Below are 15,571 nucleotides of genomic sequence, written 5' to 3' on the forward strand. Positions count from 1 at the left end.
AGTAAAATTCATAATCTTTCGTCGACCTATATATTAACGAAGATATTTTTATTTTACCTTATATTAAGATTTTTTTGTTCCATTAGAATGGTTTTAACATCTTATGGTCATTGCTCAATAAAACCATGTGTACTTATCTATATGATTGTTAGCCTTGAATACTTACTCAATGTCACATATAAAACCTACTGGCTAGCTCATGGTCTAAACTTTTCTGAGTTCTATCGACACATTTAAGGTCATACACAAACTTCACATATATGTTCATTAATGTATTGTTTTGGTGATACACTATAATCTCTCACCCATAAACTAGAGACGGTCAAAGATGTATTATGCGCATGTGATATACATTTCGCATGTATAAATAATTTATTTGTATTTCTATAGAATTTGGAAACATATTAAGATTTCTGATTAACTTTTACACACTAAAGAAATCTTTATAGGTGATGCCCTCGCATTTGCGAGGGCCCCGTGCTAGTTCAAGGTAAAAACACAATAGTGGACACGCACTAGCTAAGTTCTTACGTTCGGGGGCTCCATCATGCACATTGACTCCGCCCTTCGGGCCATCATGCTCATGTTACCAAGTTGAAAGACTCCATACATAATGGTGAGAACTGATGATTCATTCATCGATCCGAAATGGAACATAGCACGAGGGCCGGAAGTGAATCACCGCAGGAGAAGCCATCCTCAAGCCCTCTGAAATCTTCCTCCTCACAAAGTCCTTCTCCTCGCTGGTTCGTGGATAGATCGACAGTCGAAAATTCGTGGGGTGCACTTTCTTGTTACTGCACATCTCGCAAACTTTCCAGTCATGCAGCGATACCTCCTTGATGTTCACCGCGGCTTTCATGATGCGCCGAACATATCCCGTGAAGTTGTCATCGGGCTGAAAGCCATGGATGGTTAGCTTGGCCAGATTCTTGTGTTTCAGATCACGAGCAGATGCCTCCCACTTCACATCTGTTTCCTCAGAGAGAGTGCGCTCCATTAGACACCTGTGGCTAGATACCGTGACACACAACTCCTCTAGGGATGGTGAAGCTTCAAGGATGAACATCGTCCACGCGATATCGCAGCCATCACGAAGATTCTCGAGATTCATGGTCCGTAGCTTGCCTAGCACAGGTGCAACAAGTCTCGGACGTTCTGGCCGAACCCAAATCTTCAACCTTCGGAAATCCAGGTGCATATCCCTTACGGAGGGTGCACCCGCAAGCAGTTCGCTTAGCACGAGGATCCTGTCTGAAGTACTTGCTTTGGTGAGGCTTAGCTTCGACAGCCGAGGGACAAAACCAAGAACCAACGGATTATCTTCACAGGTCCAAGTATCGTAGGACAACTTTTGGAGCTTTGGTACAAAATTGAGCTCCACTGTTGTAAATCCGCCAAAGGTGATATCAAGTTCGACAAGTGCAGCGTGTTCTACTCTCAGCACAGAATGGATCCCTGCGTCGCACCGGAAGAGACACAACGACTCCAACCGCTTGCAAGTGCTGAGGATGTTGGCCATGTCTGGTTCACGAAAACTCATTTTCTGCAGGTGTAGCCGTGTGAGACCAGCGAATGCATCTGGACAATGACAAACGAAATTGTTGAACTGCCTCGCAAAGTAGCGGAGGTCACTTTTTGTGCAATACCATCTCTGGTTCGAGATCTCAAACTCAGCCGCGTCCAGTTTCTGGGTTGCCATGGCCAAGGCAACCGATTTGCCAATGGACAGGCAGTCATCAAGCCTCAATATGAATCTGACCTTCAGCTTGAAAATGGTAATGTGTGGTGACCTCGTCCGCAGCATCTTGTTGGTCACATCGGCCACAACATCGTTCATTCGAAACAAATCACGTGGGCTGAGAAGAATGACGATCTGTGAGAGCATAGGGAGCAGGTTCTGCATTCGCTTGGAGAGGATGCAGGTCCTGATAGCATCAAGTGTATCCAACCTCTCGAGGATGTTGAGCAAAACGCGTCTTCATCGCCAGCTGCTTTCTGCACATCACGGCGGCGGCGGCGAACCCTATTGAGCTTCATGGTGATCCGATCTCAAAAAAAGAAGTGCGCCGATAACAAAAAAGCAACCAACGATGCTCCTTCCGTGGTACAATCTTCGCGGCTGAGCCTATTATAGGCACCGACCGTATTCGTATAGGAGTAGAGGGAGACGAAGAAGGCTTCCTAATCTTATTCAAGCCGGTGCAGGCGGAATCGATCCCTTTCTTCTTCCAATACGACTTCAGAACGAAATTGGCTGGCACCCCTCCTATTCTTCGAATCCAACTCCACAACGAACTTGAGATTCCTTCATCAAACAGGCGACGGGTGTGGCGGTCGCCGCCGCCAGGGGGTGGGTAGAGAGGGTGTGCACCGCCTATCAGCATTACCGTTCGGGGTTCTCTTCTATACACTGATTATTGGATTAAACTATAGAGAAAATTGTGTTACAAGCCATGAACTGTGTAGCCGAGTCCAATTTCGACCATGGATTATGATCCCGTCCATATTAAACTTAATATTTTATGAAACTGCTACGTTTCGCAATTATGTGTCTACAATAAATTTAAGGGATACATAACTTTGCGGAATTTTGTGAATTTATAATGTGCAAAATTCATCAAAAAGCATGGCCGCTTGTGTCACATGAAAAAATAACAAGAGATACATATATTCATTTTGTCTACTCCCCAAATTTAAGCATGGCAAGATTCTGTAAAATTTTGTACAGAAGGTAAGGTCATAAATTTGGTTAATTTTTTTAACGGTTTCGAACCAGGAACATTCTTTAAAATTTCAAAAGATTTAGAAACAAGGTAATTAATTAGTTCAAGGTTGCAGAGTGGTTTTTATGTTCCCTGGTTCTAGAAAATCTGAAGTAATTCACAAGTTGGAGAATGCTATGATAAAATGAAGTACATCGTATATGTGATCATCTATGTTTCATGCACGATTTCATAGTTCAGGATTCAAGTAGGATCAAGTCACCACTACAGTTCGGTATACAAAATAGTATTTTCCCTGAAATGTAAAGCCAGCTAGAATGTAGAAAGACCGAAAGACGCTTTTGCAGTCGTCTTAATGAGAAGACGATGAGTGGGATCCCATTATGCTGCAATTTCTATATCGAGTCTCTTTTCAACCAACCATTATACTGTAATCAAGCAACGGCCTAATGCAAACAATCGACATCTGGCAGCGATGACAGTGCGGCAGAAACAGAACTGATTGACACTTCTAATTCGCAAAATGGGTAGTTTGAACGAAGAGTTTTGCTCAATGTTGAAGGAACAAGAAAGCTTGTCAAAACAAGGACCCAGTTTATTGGGCGTGCATCAACATCGGACTCAACCCCTCCAAAAATTGGCAATCTCTCAAAGCTTAACCACATATAACAAGAGGACGCGGTTCACAAGCAACGAACTGGAAGTGTGGCAGAAACGCGTGGAGTGCTTCCTTGTAATAGCAATGTTGAACTAACTCGGCCCTCACATCGCACTGGCCAATGGCCATCCATATCTTTCAGGCGTGACGATGTAAACAGCGATAGCCAGAAAAGTATTACTGCAGTAGTAATCAAGCAAAGAGCATTGTGTGCACACGCACGTAAGGTGGATGGAAACTACTCCAACTTGAGCTAAACCTGACAGAGTTTTCGTTTTCTTTTTGGTTGACAATTTAAAGCTGACAGAGTTAAGCTAGCACGAAAGCCTAAATTAAGCATGCCTGAAACCATTTCTGAAATAAGCTGAGACCAACTAGCACTGAAAATGTATATTGAGCTAGTTACTACGATCCAAGAAAACGCGTTAAAAATCATCAAGATGAAAGAGATTGAACATCCTATATAAAATATCAATGAGAAACCCGTTTTTTGTATGAAAATGAAAACCCTTTCTTGTGGAAAATTTTACGAGGACATCACTATCACTAGTAAGATTTCAGCTGGTTGATTCTAAAGAATGGGTCAGTTGATCCCTTCGTAAAAGTATTTGACTTTTATTGACCCATCTGTTTAAGGCTTTAAGCTAAGATGAAGAACCGGCTAGAATACCCCAAAGCTAAGGCCGTAGTCCTACCGTGCACATTGGATAATACTGTAAGAAGACATCACCATCACTAGCAAGCTTCCAGTGGGTTGATCGTAAAGAAACTTTTGGTTTATGCCTTCGTAAAAGTATTTCACTTTTAGTGACCCAGTTTAAGGTAATTGAACAGGCTAGAGTATCCCCTAAATACAGCTAGACCGTACCATCAAGTGAGCCAGCGGGTCAACTTCTAATTGCGCCCCATCAACTGATCAACTCCCTGAACCCACAAAGCTTCCAATCTTGCATAAAAAACTTCCCGCCAACTCCTAGTCCCTTCCAACCAACAACCAGAGAACAATAATAGGCGATCAAATATATATTTAAAGAAACGTTAAACCAAGAAACACGTAAATCAGAAGCCCTCAGAATTTAAACCTCCATAGAGGACAGGACAGGCTCAACACCACCAGGTCTCTCTGGTCGTCGTCTCCACGTCCATCTCCTCCTCAGGAACCCAACCAACGCACGACCGAACAGGCCTGCCACCGTTGGTCACCGGAGACCATGTCGAACGCCGACGTGGAGGGAGGCGGCCAGGCCAGGGCGGCAGCACCGACGACGGGGATCAAGCCGCCGCCGGGGAGGTACAACTCGAGCAACGTCGAGGGGCAGCACGCGCCGGTGTCGCCATTCTACTACGACCACGCGGAGCAGCACGAGCGGCGGCACCACACGTGGCTGGTGCCGCTGGTGGTGCTGGCGAACGTGGCCATGTTCATCGTGGTGATGTACTACAACGACTGCCCGCGCAACGGCGCCGACTGCATCGGCCGCAGCGTCCTCCGCCGCTTCTCCTTCCAGCCGCTCAAGGAGAACCCCCTCGTCGGCCCCTCCGCCGCCACGTAAGCGCGACCGATCTCCGGCTACCAATTGTTTGATTCGTTCATAATTCCAATGGTTTGTAAACTCTAAACCGGCGGCGGAATCATGGTGCTGTGCATACAGGCTCGAGAAGTACGGCGGGCTTGACCGGTACAAGGTGGTGCACGGGAACGAGGCGTGGCGACTGGAGACGAGCACCTGGCTGCACGCCGGCCTCATCCACCTCGGCGCCAACATGATCAGCCTCATCTTCGTCGGCGTCCGCCTCGAGCAGCAGTTTGGATTCTGTAAGCCCCCAAAACCACGTCAACCTCACCGTCACCGACGACTCCGTCTAGAGCGGCAAGGTCACGCATGGCGTGCGCACGCGCACGCTCTTTTGTTTTGTTTTTGACTCGGTTCTGCCGCCTTCCTCTTGTCCTGCAGGGAAGGTCGGTCTGGTCTACCTCATCTCGGGCGTCGGCGGTAGCGTCCTGTCGGTTCTTTTCATCAGGAATGGTGTTTCCGTCGGCGCCTCCGGCGCGCTCTTCGGGCTCCTCGGAGCGATGCTGTCGGAGCTCATCACCAACTGGACCATCTACTCCAACAGGGTACCGTCCCATACCCCCTTGCTCTCCCCGAAGTATTTGCTTCAGTAATAATTCACCTTAACATGCAATGTCCTGACGCCGAACGCACCGTGGCAGATTGCGGCCATGGCGAACCTGCTCATCATCGCCGCCATCAACCTCGCGATAGGGATACTCCCCCACGTCGACAACTTCGCGCACATCGGGGGGTTCGTCACCGGCTTCCTCCTGGGGTTCGTGCTGCTCATTCAGCCCCGGTTCGGATGGTCGGCGCAACCCTTCGGCGCCAAGACCAAGTCGAAGTACACCGCTTGTCAGATCGTTCTCCTGGTTCTCTCCGTCATCCTAACGATTGCAGCGTAAGCATTTTTACAAGATAATGTTGTACCACCTTATTCAAATTCTAACAGAAGGCAGTGCGTGCTTTGTCTGGTAACTAATCTGAAGCCAATGCATGTTACACAGGTTTGCTGTTGGATTGCTGATGGTGTTCCGGGGAGTGAACGGCAACGACCATTGCAGCTGGTGCCACTACCTTAGCTGCGTTCCTACATCGAGCTGGAAGTGTGACAACTAAAAGGAAGAGATGAATGGGCCTGCCAGCCTCCCACAGCTGTGGAGAGAACATGCTGGCCATCAAGATAATTGCTTGAGCTTATACTTTTGGTTGTATAGAACTTTAAGCTTTGCCCCCATCTGCATTCTTTGTTCCAAGAGGCGTTGAATATAGTAACTCCGATTGTACATGTTAAAGCTCTGTGCACATTCTGCTGTATTTGTGGCAAATACGTTTATTCTTTGATTTTGCATTGTCAGTTGCATTTTGCAATGTTCAGACTAAAACTGATCATGCTTGAAGAACGGATCAATTTTGGATCGCAGAATGCATTTGGTGCGATCAGTATGCACTATCATTGGCATGCAAGCTGTGTCAGGATTTAAGTCATATCTTATTCAACTCGAATGTGGTCGCAACATCGAACATGGATGCAGTAACCACAAACTGCACATACCATACACAATTTTCACAAGGGACAGTCAACCTCTAAAGAATATCAATCCGAAATTTCATGCCAAACGGAAGAGGGGAGAGCCACAAAATACATTGAAAGAATCACACCACACCTAAGTACCTAATTCAATACTAAAGAACAAACAATGCTGTAGAAGATAAAGCTATTTCCGTATTAACCTGATAGGTGTTAATCCATCCACCCCATTCCCCAAAGGACTCAAAATTAGGGGAATCTAAAGGGGAGGAGAAGAGAAGTTGTAAGCGTGGATACAACTAAACTATCCTGATGTTAATGGTAGCTTCCAAAATGTTTTCGTAGCTACAAGTATTTTTTCAGTACTACCTGATTCAGGCTCACTGTCATGCACCTGGGTAGTCCACCGAATCGACTGAGCTACCTGTACAGCCCTGTCGATCATATCTGGGGAGTCCCGTATAATAGCAGTTCCTTCTGGGCGCAGTATGCGGTCCATCTCCAACATGACATCAAACAGGTCACATCTGACAGAAGTAGAGATGGAATCATTAGCTCTTTTAGTTCTTGCCGTCCATATAGTAGATGGTGCTTATCCCATCAATAAATGTAAAGCTTGATTACAAAACTTGTATATTGTATTTTCTGGTATTCTACCACGAAGGTTATGTGCTACACATATACAATTACCAGTTAACACCAGTTCTGAGTAATCATTGCGGTTTGTTATAGATTCAGTAAGCCATGACTGACTTATCCTGCATTTTTCTTATTTTTATATTCCTGTTCCAAAATGGCCCTAAATGGACTGATAATTTCAGTATGATGCTACTTGGTTTGCGCTGAAATTATGCTGAGTGTTTCAAGAACTTATACTACTATGAAGGCACAGAAAACTAGGACAAGTTAACAATACTAGACCATGTCAAGTTTATAGTTGGTCTACCTGCTCTTTCCAGACTTTGGGTCGCTTATCAAAGAATTGATTCCATCAGCATGAATAAGATCATAGGTACGAGGATATGTTGAGAAAGGCTCACACCTGGAAACAAAGGCATACATTCACCACATGTCAGAACAACAAGAACAACGCTTAATAGTCTATTCGTGTATATTTCTCAATCTATTAACTTAGTAGGTGAAATGGTTACCACATAAAAACTTGATAGTTGGTCAGACAAATAATACGAGCATGTTATGGGTGGTAAGCGAAAAGATCTTGCACAAAGCACCAACATAAAAGCCAAATACAGTACTGTTTTTTTTCCAGCAGCCATCTAATGTTTGAGATCTACTAGAAGAGGTAAATATCCAATATAAAATTATATATCAATAATACTCAGATAATCAGATCAATGTGAATGCTTTAGCAGGCCTGAGCAATTCCTGACACCATATGCAAGCTTGATGAGTTGAAAATATGTAGTAAATTGCAAAATGTGGATGAAGAACTCAAAAATAATTTTCTAGCGTTTGCAAAATTACCACAAGCAAGCAGCAGAAAAGTAAGATGAACATGGTATCTAGTTTGTAATGTGGAACTCAGTGATGTGGTCAACAATCAACCAAGCGAAAAAGAAGCACATAAGCAGCAAGTCATTGAATATTTCTGTAATTTGTACAAGACAAATAAATCGAGTATTTTACACTTACCAGTCATGATAAACTCCAATGAGGCCCCTGTCATATATTACTCCAAGTGTCAACGGTTTTTGACCAGGAACAACGTTCATAACCCACACATCATCGGATGCTACAGCAGCTGCCAATCCTCCAAAGAATGCACTCATGTCCATGACATTGCGTATGTGTGCAGTCCCAAGCTTCACACCAAGCGATGTCTTGTAATATGATACTCTTTTGACCCACTTCTGAGTATCTGCTTCAAACAAGCTTGCTCCGCCATCCATCAGGGAGGCCCTAGCAGAAGGTTTAGACAACCTATCTGGCCACTTATCAATGGAACCGACAGCTATTTCTTCCGCCAGAGAAACTTTAGTAATACATTTCTTCAGTTTAAAGTACCTGCACATGGTCAAACCCTATAATCAAACAAATAAAAATACACAATACACTTTCTGGGTATTGGGAGCTAGAAACAAAATTTTCAAGGAAAGAAAAACCCGATAATTTTTTTATTACCATGCTTCATCTGGATCATCATCAGTACTACACAAATCAAGGCCAAATTCATTTTGGTTAGGAAGACATGAAGCCTGGTTAGGTTTCTTCCAAATGGCAGTGTTACCATCTACAGTAACCAACTTGTAACATAAAGACTGTGTCATTGCTTGAAGTTCACTCCATTCCTTCTCTTGCTTCTTCCACTGCACAGGGGGTCCGGATATAATCAGGTATCCTCCTGGTCTAAGTAGACGGTCAACTTCAATCAAATAACTGCCATCTGCCAGTTTGTACATGTCAGGTAGAGGGAGGGAATATGTGCATGTCGAATGCAGAAGAAAATCACTACTTACTGTAGGCAGTAAAAGGAATCAAACATCGGGAGCAATGAACAAAATCAAAGGACTGTGCTGGAAATGGAAGACGGCGTGTGCCCAACATCAAAAGAAATGCAGGAATTCCTCTTTCCAACGCAAATTGTATTTGAGACTTATGTGAATCTCTTGGGGCGAAGGAAAGTGTCATGATATTCTCTTTGAGCAGAAATCCACCAAAGCTAGCAACCTACAGAGAGAAAGATAACTGTAGCCATTTTACTTGGAAAGCAGAACATAGACAGTTTCATCTTAGAGATTAAACTATTACCCCACAACCCATATCAAGACCTGTCCTCAGGAGGCCACTTTTGAGTGGAACATACTGGGCAAGCTTTTCGATGTATTGTTCAGCTCCATCAGGAAACATAGTTCCACCACCAGGAAAAATAAAGTATGAGCCTTCCTGCTTCATCCACCCTTGATGACCTTTTCTTTCGGCAATCTTACCATAAGGCATGTTATCATGCCATATCTGCATGAAGGAGAATAAATACAGCAGTAAGTTCCAGCAGAGCAAGAATATAACTAATCTAAATCCTGTTAATGCACACATAGTAAACCAAGATGCAATATCTAAACTACAATTTCCAGTCCAAATGTGCATCCCCTGAATTTTGAAGTCCCTGGTCATGCTAGCGGAGTCGCTTGCTTAATATTCTCTTTCGCACTAGCACTAAAACTATTACAGCTAAAATGAGGGTGTGTATTTCACCTCCTAATCCGAAAAATCGTATCCATGAAAAATCATCCTAGCCAGTACTTGACAAATCCAGAACCAATCTAGCATTCTAGAGGTCTAGAAATCATCCAGTAACTTTTGCTCTATAACTGCATTATTTTGAACATGCATTGAATCAGAAAGTCATGCACATATTAAGCACTCAGAGCCTGAGTTGCAAAAACCTAGTAATTAGCTAGCTCCATGCTACAGCTACATAACAAATCGAAGCAACACACAAGTCATGACGACACTTTGGATACATAACACTGTCTACCTTAAACCCAAATCGATCTGCATCTGCACAGTTATCAGATTCAAACTAGTCGCATTTTGCCTCCCAAAAGACAAGCAACCAAGTCCTACAACAGCGTTACAGTATGAGTCTGAACACACCTAATCAGGGGTTGTTTTTTAGTGGACCGGTCAGTGCGGAGAGCACGCACCTTGTGGAGGCTCTCGGGCCAGGGCACGGGCACGCGGTAGCCTTGCGGCGGCGGTACGAGGCAGGCGGGGGCCTCTCCCCGCGCGGGGCAGTGGCGCTCGCGGTAGTAGTTCATCTCGCGGCTGAGGCGGGAGCTCCGGCGCGGGTCCTCGCAGGGGAGGAGGTCCACCTCCGAGGCGGCGCACGGCTGCACCGCGCGGGGGAGGGCGGGGCGGCGCGGCGTGAAGACGAGCGCCAGGAAGACGACGACGGCCACGAGGAAGACCGCCCAGACGGCGTCGAGGAAGGACCACTGCCACTGCCCGCCGCCGGAGAGGGCGGCGCCCCGGCGATGCGGCCGCAGGGAGCTGAGGAGGCCCATCGGGAGGCGGCGCGGCCGTGGGTTCGATCGAGCGATGGGATCAGGCCATGGAGGAGGTGGGTTTAGATTCGGAGCTTTATTTCGGGCTTGAGCTTCGCGTATTGGCGTGCTCGTTTCGGTGCCTTTGCGTGACGAAGGGCCGCCGTCTGAGATCTGCGTGATGAGTGGTGAGAGATCAGATGTGTTGTTGGAAGTTGGAACTCTGTTTAGTAAAAAAAAAAACTGTTTTTTCCTTCGAAAAAGTAGTACCCACTATATTTCATACTAGATCAGCTACAACTAATATAAAACGAAGAGAGTATAATTGATCAAACCTAGAGTACAACTCCCATGAAAAACAAAATATACATCAAGGTTTAGGTGGCGGTCATCGCCTTTCCTCCTAAATGGGCGAATAGCAAGGCGCTGCCACCGCCTCTCCGTCGATTGAGCCAGACAGTAGTTGTTATCATAGATAGGAAGCCATAAAAAATCATGGTCCTACAAGACAAGTGCCCTTGAGAAAGAACGGTCGAATTGTTGCTGTTGTAAGATCCACCAACCCAAGATCCTGAGCTCAAAAAAAGAACTAACGGACCTAGAGGAAAATCAACCTGGTGTCATCGTACAAGTCATGCTGATTTGCACCTAGAGTTGGGGTGTCATACACTCCAAGTCTACACCATATAATAAAAATAACGATTGCCACGCTAGACCAGAGCATTGGAGAAGAAATTGACGGAAGATCCACAAATACAAGACCCCTAACTAAGAAAAAAAAAGAAACAAAAACTCACAAGCCCCATGGTGATGCCAATATGGGAAGCCATCAACGTTACGATAATGTTGGACTAGAGTTCTGGATAAGAAACCATCGAAGCCGTTGCAACCGGAAGATCCACAAATCCAAGATGTTGACCTCTAAATACCAAATCTCGCAATCACCACATCGGAGGGGAGGTTGGAGGATCAAAATGCAAAGTGATCCATCGTGGCCACCACATAGACAAACCCTAACCTCACAGTCCAAAGAGGCCAACATGCATCTATGCTAAAGAGCCAGATGGAGATGCTTGAGGACATATTATTTGCCGTATGGGCGATATCGCCACCACTAACGAAGTGTCGTTGCGTAGTCGTACTAAAATCTCCAAAGCGTGCGGGGAAAACTAGAACTCCACCAGTGGGGCATCCCGTACTCCCACACCAGTGGAGCTGACAAATGGATGAATAGGGGTGGTCGCCTATCGCCATTGGATGGTTGGTGCAGCAATGCACCCCTAAAACTACATCTAAGGGTTGGAGAGTAGATAATGGTTAATCTAATGCTTTAGCATCCACCATCCGTGTGGTTGCGAGGCAAAAGACACCAAGTTGTTGAGTTGAGCCATGTTTGTAATGCAGTGTTGCTCGAGTCTCACTATGATTCTGAAATACTTACGCAGCAACAAGATTAATTCTCGAATTAACATTAGTAAAACAAATCTAAGGAGCAAGCTTGTCCAACTTGCGTTGCAGATTTGGCCCGCTCGATAGTACCAATGGCTACTTGTTAGAATAGTTTGTTCTTCATTGGTGTCATAGTCAGGTTTTGTAAATGCATCCAGAGATTTTTTTTCTGCATATCCAGATTCATTTTTTTAAGAAAACATTGTGAACATGCTATTTTTCTAAAATAAAATGATTGTTAGCATAAATGTATTCAACCGAAGAAACATGAACGATGAAGAGCACTCATATGAACCTAAAACTATAAGTACCAGAATGCTTCTTGGATTTAAAGCGAATTTTTAGAACATATGGGTGCTTCTGAACTCGATTAAACGCAGTTGGCTACTAAGTTATATAGTTATCTGATCCTCAGGTTACAGAACTTTGAGGAGGAGGAGAGAGTTTCCTTCGGACTATTTATTTAAAATTTGTCATTTTTTATTTAAGCTACATACATTTGATTTTAAGTATGAAAAAAGGCACGCACGTTCAAGCATGCATCCTTTATATGAAACAAAATTATTCTGAATTTTTTGAGAAATGCAATTACGGATTTTTTTTTTGTTGTTGCTGAAAATCGTGACTAACGGAAAGAAGCACAAGTGAATGGTAAGGTAAGCCCGTGATGAACTAGTAGGACGTGTTAGCCAACATTGGGCTCATAGGCTTTCTTAGAAGGAAAATGATCCTGTTCCCCCGGGGGATCCGTCGCTCGCGGCCTCCTGGTCTATCGTCGTTCGATGCGTTGCATCGTGCGTCCCCCAGAGTTCCACGTGGCCCACACGTGACCTCAGAAATCTCATCTCTCCCTGCATTCTCTTCGTCTTGGTCCTTCTCCCCACCCACACGGCCAAATCCCACCCTCCTCCAGCAGCCCGCCCTCGACGTCGGTCCGACCGCCCCCAAAGCCACGCGCAACCGCCGCCAGATCCCACCGCCTCGAGCAGCTTGGCCGCCATCATCTTCGATCTCGACCACCAGCTGATCGAAGCCGCAGCGGCACCGGGCCTGCAGCTGATCGAAGCCGCAGCGTTGTGTCCGCCGGGGGCGCGCGGCTGAGCACGCACGAGGTGGAGTCCGGCGCGGGCGCGGTAGCGGCGGACGATGGGCAGTGCTCGGAGGTGGGTGCGGCCGCGCTACGGGCGGGCGGGCACGCGGTGGACGCGGCCGTGGCGGCGGTGTTCTGCCTCGGCGTGGTGCACCCTATGTCCAGCGGCATCGGCGGCGGCGCCTTCATCGTCATCAGGAACGCGAGCTCCGGCGAGGCCGTCGCCTTCGACGCACGGGAGACCGCGATATTGGGCCTCCAAGAGTTTGCTACATTGGGCCTCCGGCGTTGCTTTTTGCGGAGGCTGGTTTTGCTTCTGTACGCCTCCAGCGTCGCTACCGGTGGAGCGTGCTTTTTTCTTCCCACAGATACATGCTTTGCTACCTTAGATGTCGGCCATTGCTACCGGCGGTTCTGGAGGTTGCTGCCTTGGGCAGGCCGTTGATGTCTCTGAATATTTCTTCATTTTTTTGTGGACTTGCAACATATGAATAATTTTTTTGCTACGTCATTTTTACGGTTTTGCTACTATTGCTTAATGTGTTTGCTACTGGGGTCTCCGGTGCCGTCTCCGGCGAACTCTCCGGCGAGTTCTCCGGCGAGTTCCCGATTGATGTCTCCGATGATATCCATTTTTGCTACAATAGCATAACCTTTTTGCTACGCGCACTCCGGCGAGTCTCCGGTGGTCTATCCGGCGAGCTCAACATTTTTCTTTTATTTCGTGGGTGAACCATTTTTTGCTACACTGAAGCAAAAGTGGGAATTTTTTTTGCTACCCGGCAGCAAAAATGACACGTGTCAGCACGGGGACCGGGGGCTGGGAAATTAAATCCCCCGGGGACGCCCAAGTTGGCCTCTAAAAAAACTTGGCAACTCAGGAACCGCATGGGCCGGATCTGGCCCTATACACGGCTACCATTCTCATTCTGCCTGTGTAAAGAAGGAAAAGGCCTCGTCACTAGAAGCGTAGAGGAAGTCGAATCCAAGATAGAATTAGGTTTTTCTCAAAAAAAAGAGATAGTTAAGTAGTGGAATTTAGGTTCATGAGTCCGTGATAAATTGCCATACCTACCAGAGGGAGATAGTGAGGAAAAAGACCATTGTGAACACCAAGTACCGCACTGCACGTGCACCCACACTGCGTCGGCCAAGGTGGACCGCGGTCAACCATAGCAAGCGGATCTCCTGCTTTGACTTGTGTGACACGACGCTGCACATCTGCTTGACTGTAGCGTACCTAGCCATGTGCCGTGGCTGTCAGACGTACTGTTAATTGATCCTCGGTGTCGTATCTTATGAATCCGAGACATTCATGTATCCCTGCATCCCTGTAATCTCAGTCCAATGATTAAAATCATGTGGCTCACGTCGAGTCAAAGGGAACTTTACATTTTACATGCCCGCTTCTAGATTTAACCAACGTCTCTTTTGCAAAATCCCCCCTATCTCTGAATCTCCGAAACCCCAACCGTCTCCGCTGCATCAGATCTTGGGGTCATGGCCTCGTTTTCCCCTGCCTACCAAGGGCGAGGAGACCACGGCTGTAGGGCGCGCCCGGCGGCAGTCCTACTCAGGTTCTTCCGCGCGCGACTTCCAGGGCGGCGCCTCCTTGTACATGCTCTGCAAGACCATCCGCTGGCGTAGGGTCCCGGAGAGCCGCGGCTTCTCCACCTGCGACGGCGAGCTGCTGCCACAGGAGTCGCTGGGCGCGAGATTTACCTCCTGGAGGGTGGGCACCATGAAGCGGCACGTGCCAAGTTCGGCTTCAGGTCCGGCGTCCCTCCGTTGGTGATGCAGGTGACGAGCTCAAATTATGCCTCAAATTGCATCAATATTTGTGAGATTTAACTGAATTTCTGTACCAATTCAATTGCAGATTGTAATGAATGATGATGGCCAGGAGATGGTCTATGCTAGTTGATTTCTGAAATATTGTTCCGGTACCGACGAAGCAGGAGGCAAAGGATTGCTGGATGGTTTAGGATAGATTGGTGTTATGGTTTTACTTCTCCCTGGAGTCTGGCTTTGCAAATAATCTAGTGATTCCTGAGTCTGACTTTGCTTTGGCGCTGTCATGATTCCAGAAAAGGGTCTTGGTGTCTCTAGGACTCTAGGTGATGTCATGATTACAAGTCTTAGGTGATGTATGCTGCTGTAACTGAAAAATTTCCTTGTCCTCCTGAGTAGAAAGTCGATTCCATTTTCTCTTTGTTGGGTGTGTGTGTGGCTTGTGGGTTTAGTGTGTATGCCCAACGTTGGCATCACTGATTTTTCAGAAAGGAGTGTAAATTGTTGTGAATGGAAATAACAGAAACATACTGTTTCTTATACTTTGTTGTACTTACAGTTTGGGGTAGTCTGGCCTGAACTTACTAGAGTCAGGCCGTAGTATGTGGTTAAACAATGCTTGATTTGTGTACCTTATGTGAGCCATATGCAGCAGATTCAATTTATGAGTATCAAATAAATATGTGGCTAAACAGTGATTGTGTCAATGTATTACAGTTTTTCCATCAGGTTTGAAAGATTCCATAGAAGCATCATATTTCAGCAG

General features: G+C 46.1%; 3 protein-coding genes and 1 long non-coding RNA gene across 4 annotated transcripts; 2 read left to right on the forward strand and 2 right to left on the reverse strand.

Annotated features, from left to right (window-relative positions):
- Window positions 1-631: 631 nt before the first annotated feature.
- LOC127329354 (uncharacterized) lies at window positions 632-1,972 on the reverse strand (the record flags this gene model as incomplete). The annotated part of the gene is made up of 1 exon (XM_051355882.2): window positions 632-1,972. A coding segment is annotated over one exon (1,341 nt), but the record flags the coding sequence as incomplete, so codon positions are not given.
- Window positions 1,973-4,417: 2,445 nt separating this feature from the next.
- On the forward strand, window positions 4,418-6,288 carry LOC127335883 (RHOMBOID-like protein 2). The gene is made up of 5 exons (XM_051362615.2): window positions 4,418-4,933; window positions 5,037-5,200; window positions 5,340-5,503; window positions 5,600-5,841; window positions 5,948-6,288. Exons 1-5 carry the CDS (start codon window positions 4,596-4,598, stop codon window positions 6,057-6,059), a joined length of 1,020 nt encoding a protein of 339 aa, XP_051218575.1. The 5' UTR covers window positions 4,418-4,595; the 3' UTR covers window positions 6,060-6,288.
- A 216-nt stretch (window positions 6,289-6,504) lies between these two features.
- On the reverse strand, window positions 6,505-10,649 carry LOC127335882 (probable pectin methyltransferase QUA3). The gene is made up of 7 exons (XM_051362614.2): window positions 10,137-10,649; window positions 9,241-9,444; window positions 8,949-9,159; window positions 8,614-8,875; window positions 8,125-8,496; window positions 7,418-7,513; window positions 6,505-6,998 (listed from the first exon to the last, which is right to left on the reverse strand). The coding sequence occupies exons 1-7, from the start codon at window positions 10,494-10,496 to the stop codon at window positions 6,776-6,778; spliced, it is 1,728 nt and encodes a 575-aa protein (XP_051218574.1). The 5' UTR covers window positions 10,497-10,649; the 3' UTR covers window positions 6,505-6,775.
- Window positions 10,650-14,305: 3,656 nt separating this feature from the next.
- Window positions 14,306-15,345, forward strand: LOC127330617 (uncharacterized). The gene is made up of 2 exons (XR_007869353.1): window positions 14,306-14,814; window positions 14,894-15,345. It is a non-coding gene; the product is annotated as an uncharacterized lncRNA (long non-coding RNA).
- Window positions 15,346-15,571: the final 226 nt, after the last annotated feature.

The sequence above is a fragment of the Lolium perenne genome, chromosome 2 (genome assembly GCF_019359855.2).
Source record: "Lolium perenne isolate Kyuss_39 chromosome 2, Kyuss_2.0, whole genome shotgun sequence".
Classification (NCBI taxonomy): Eukaryota; Viridiplantae; Streptophyta; class Magnoliopsida; order Poales; family Poaceae; genus Lolium; species Lolium perenne.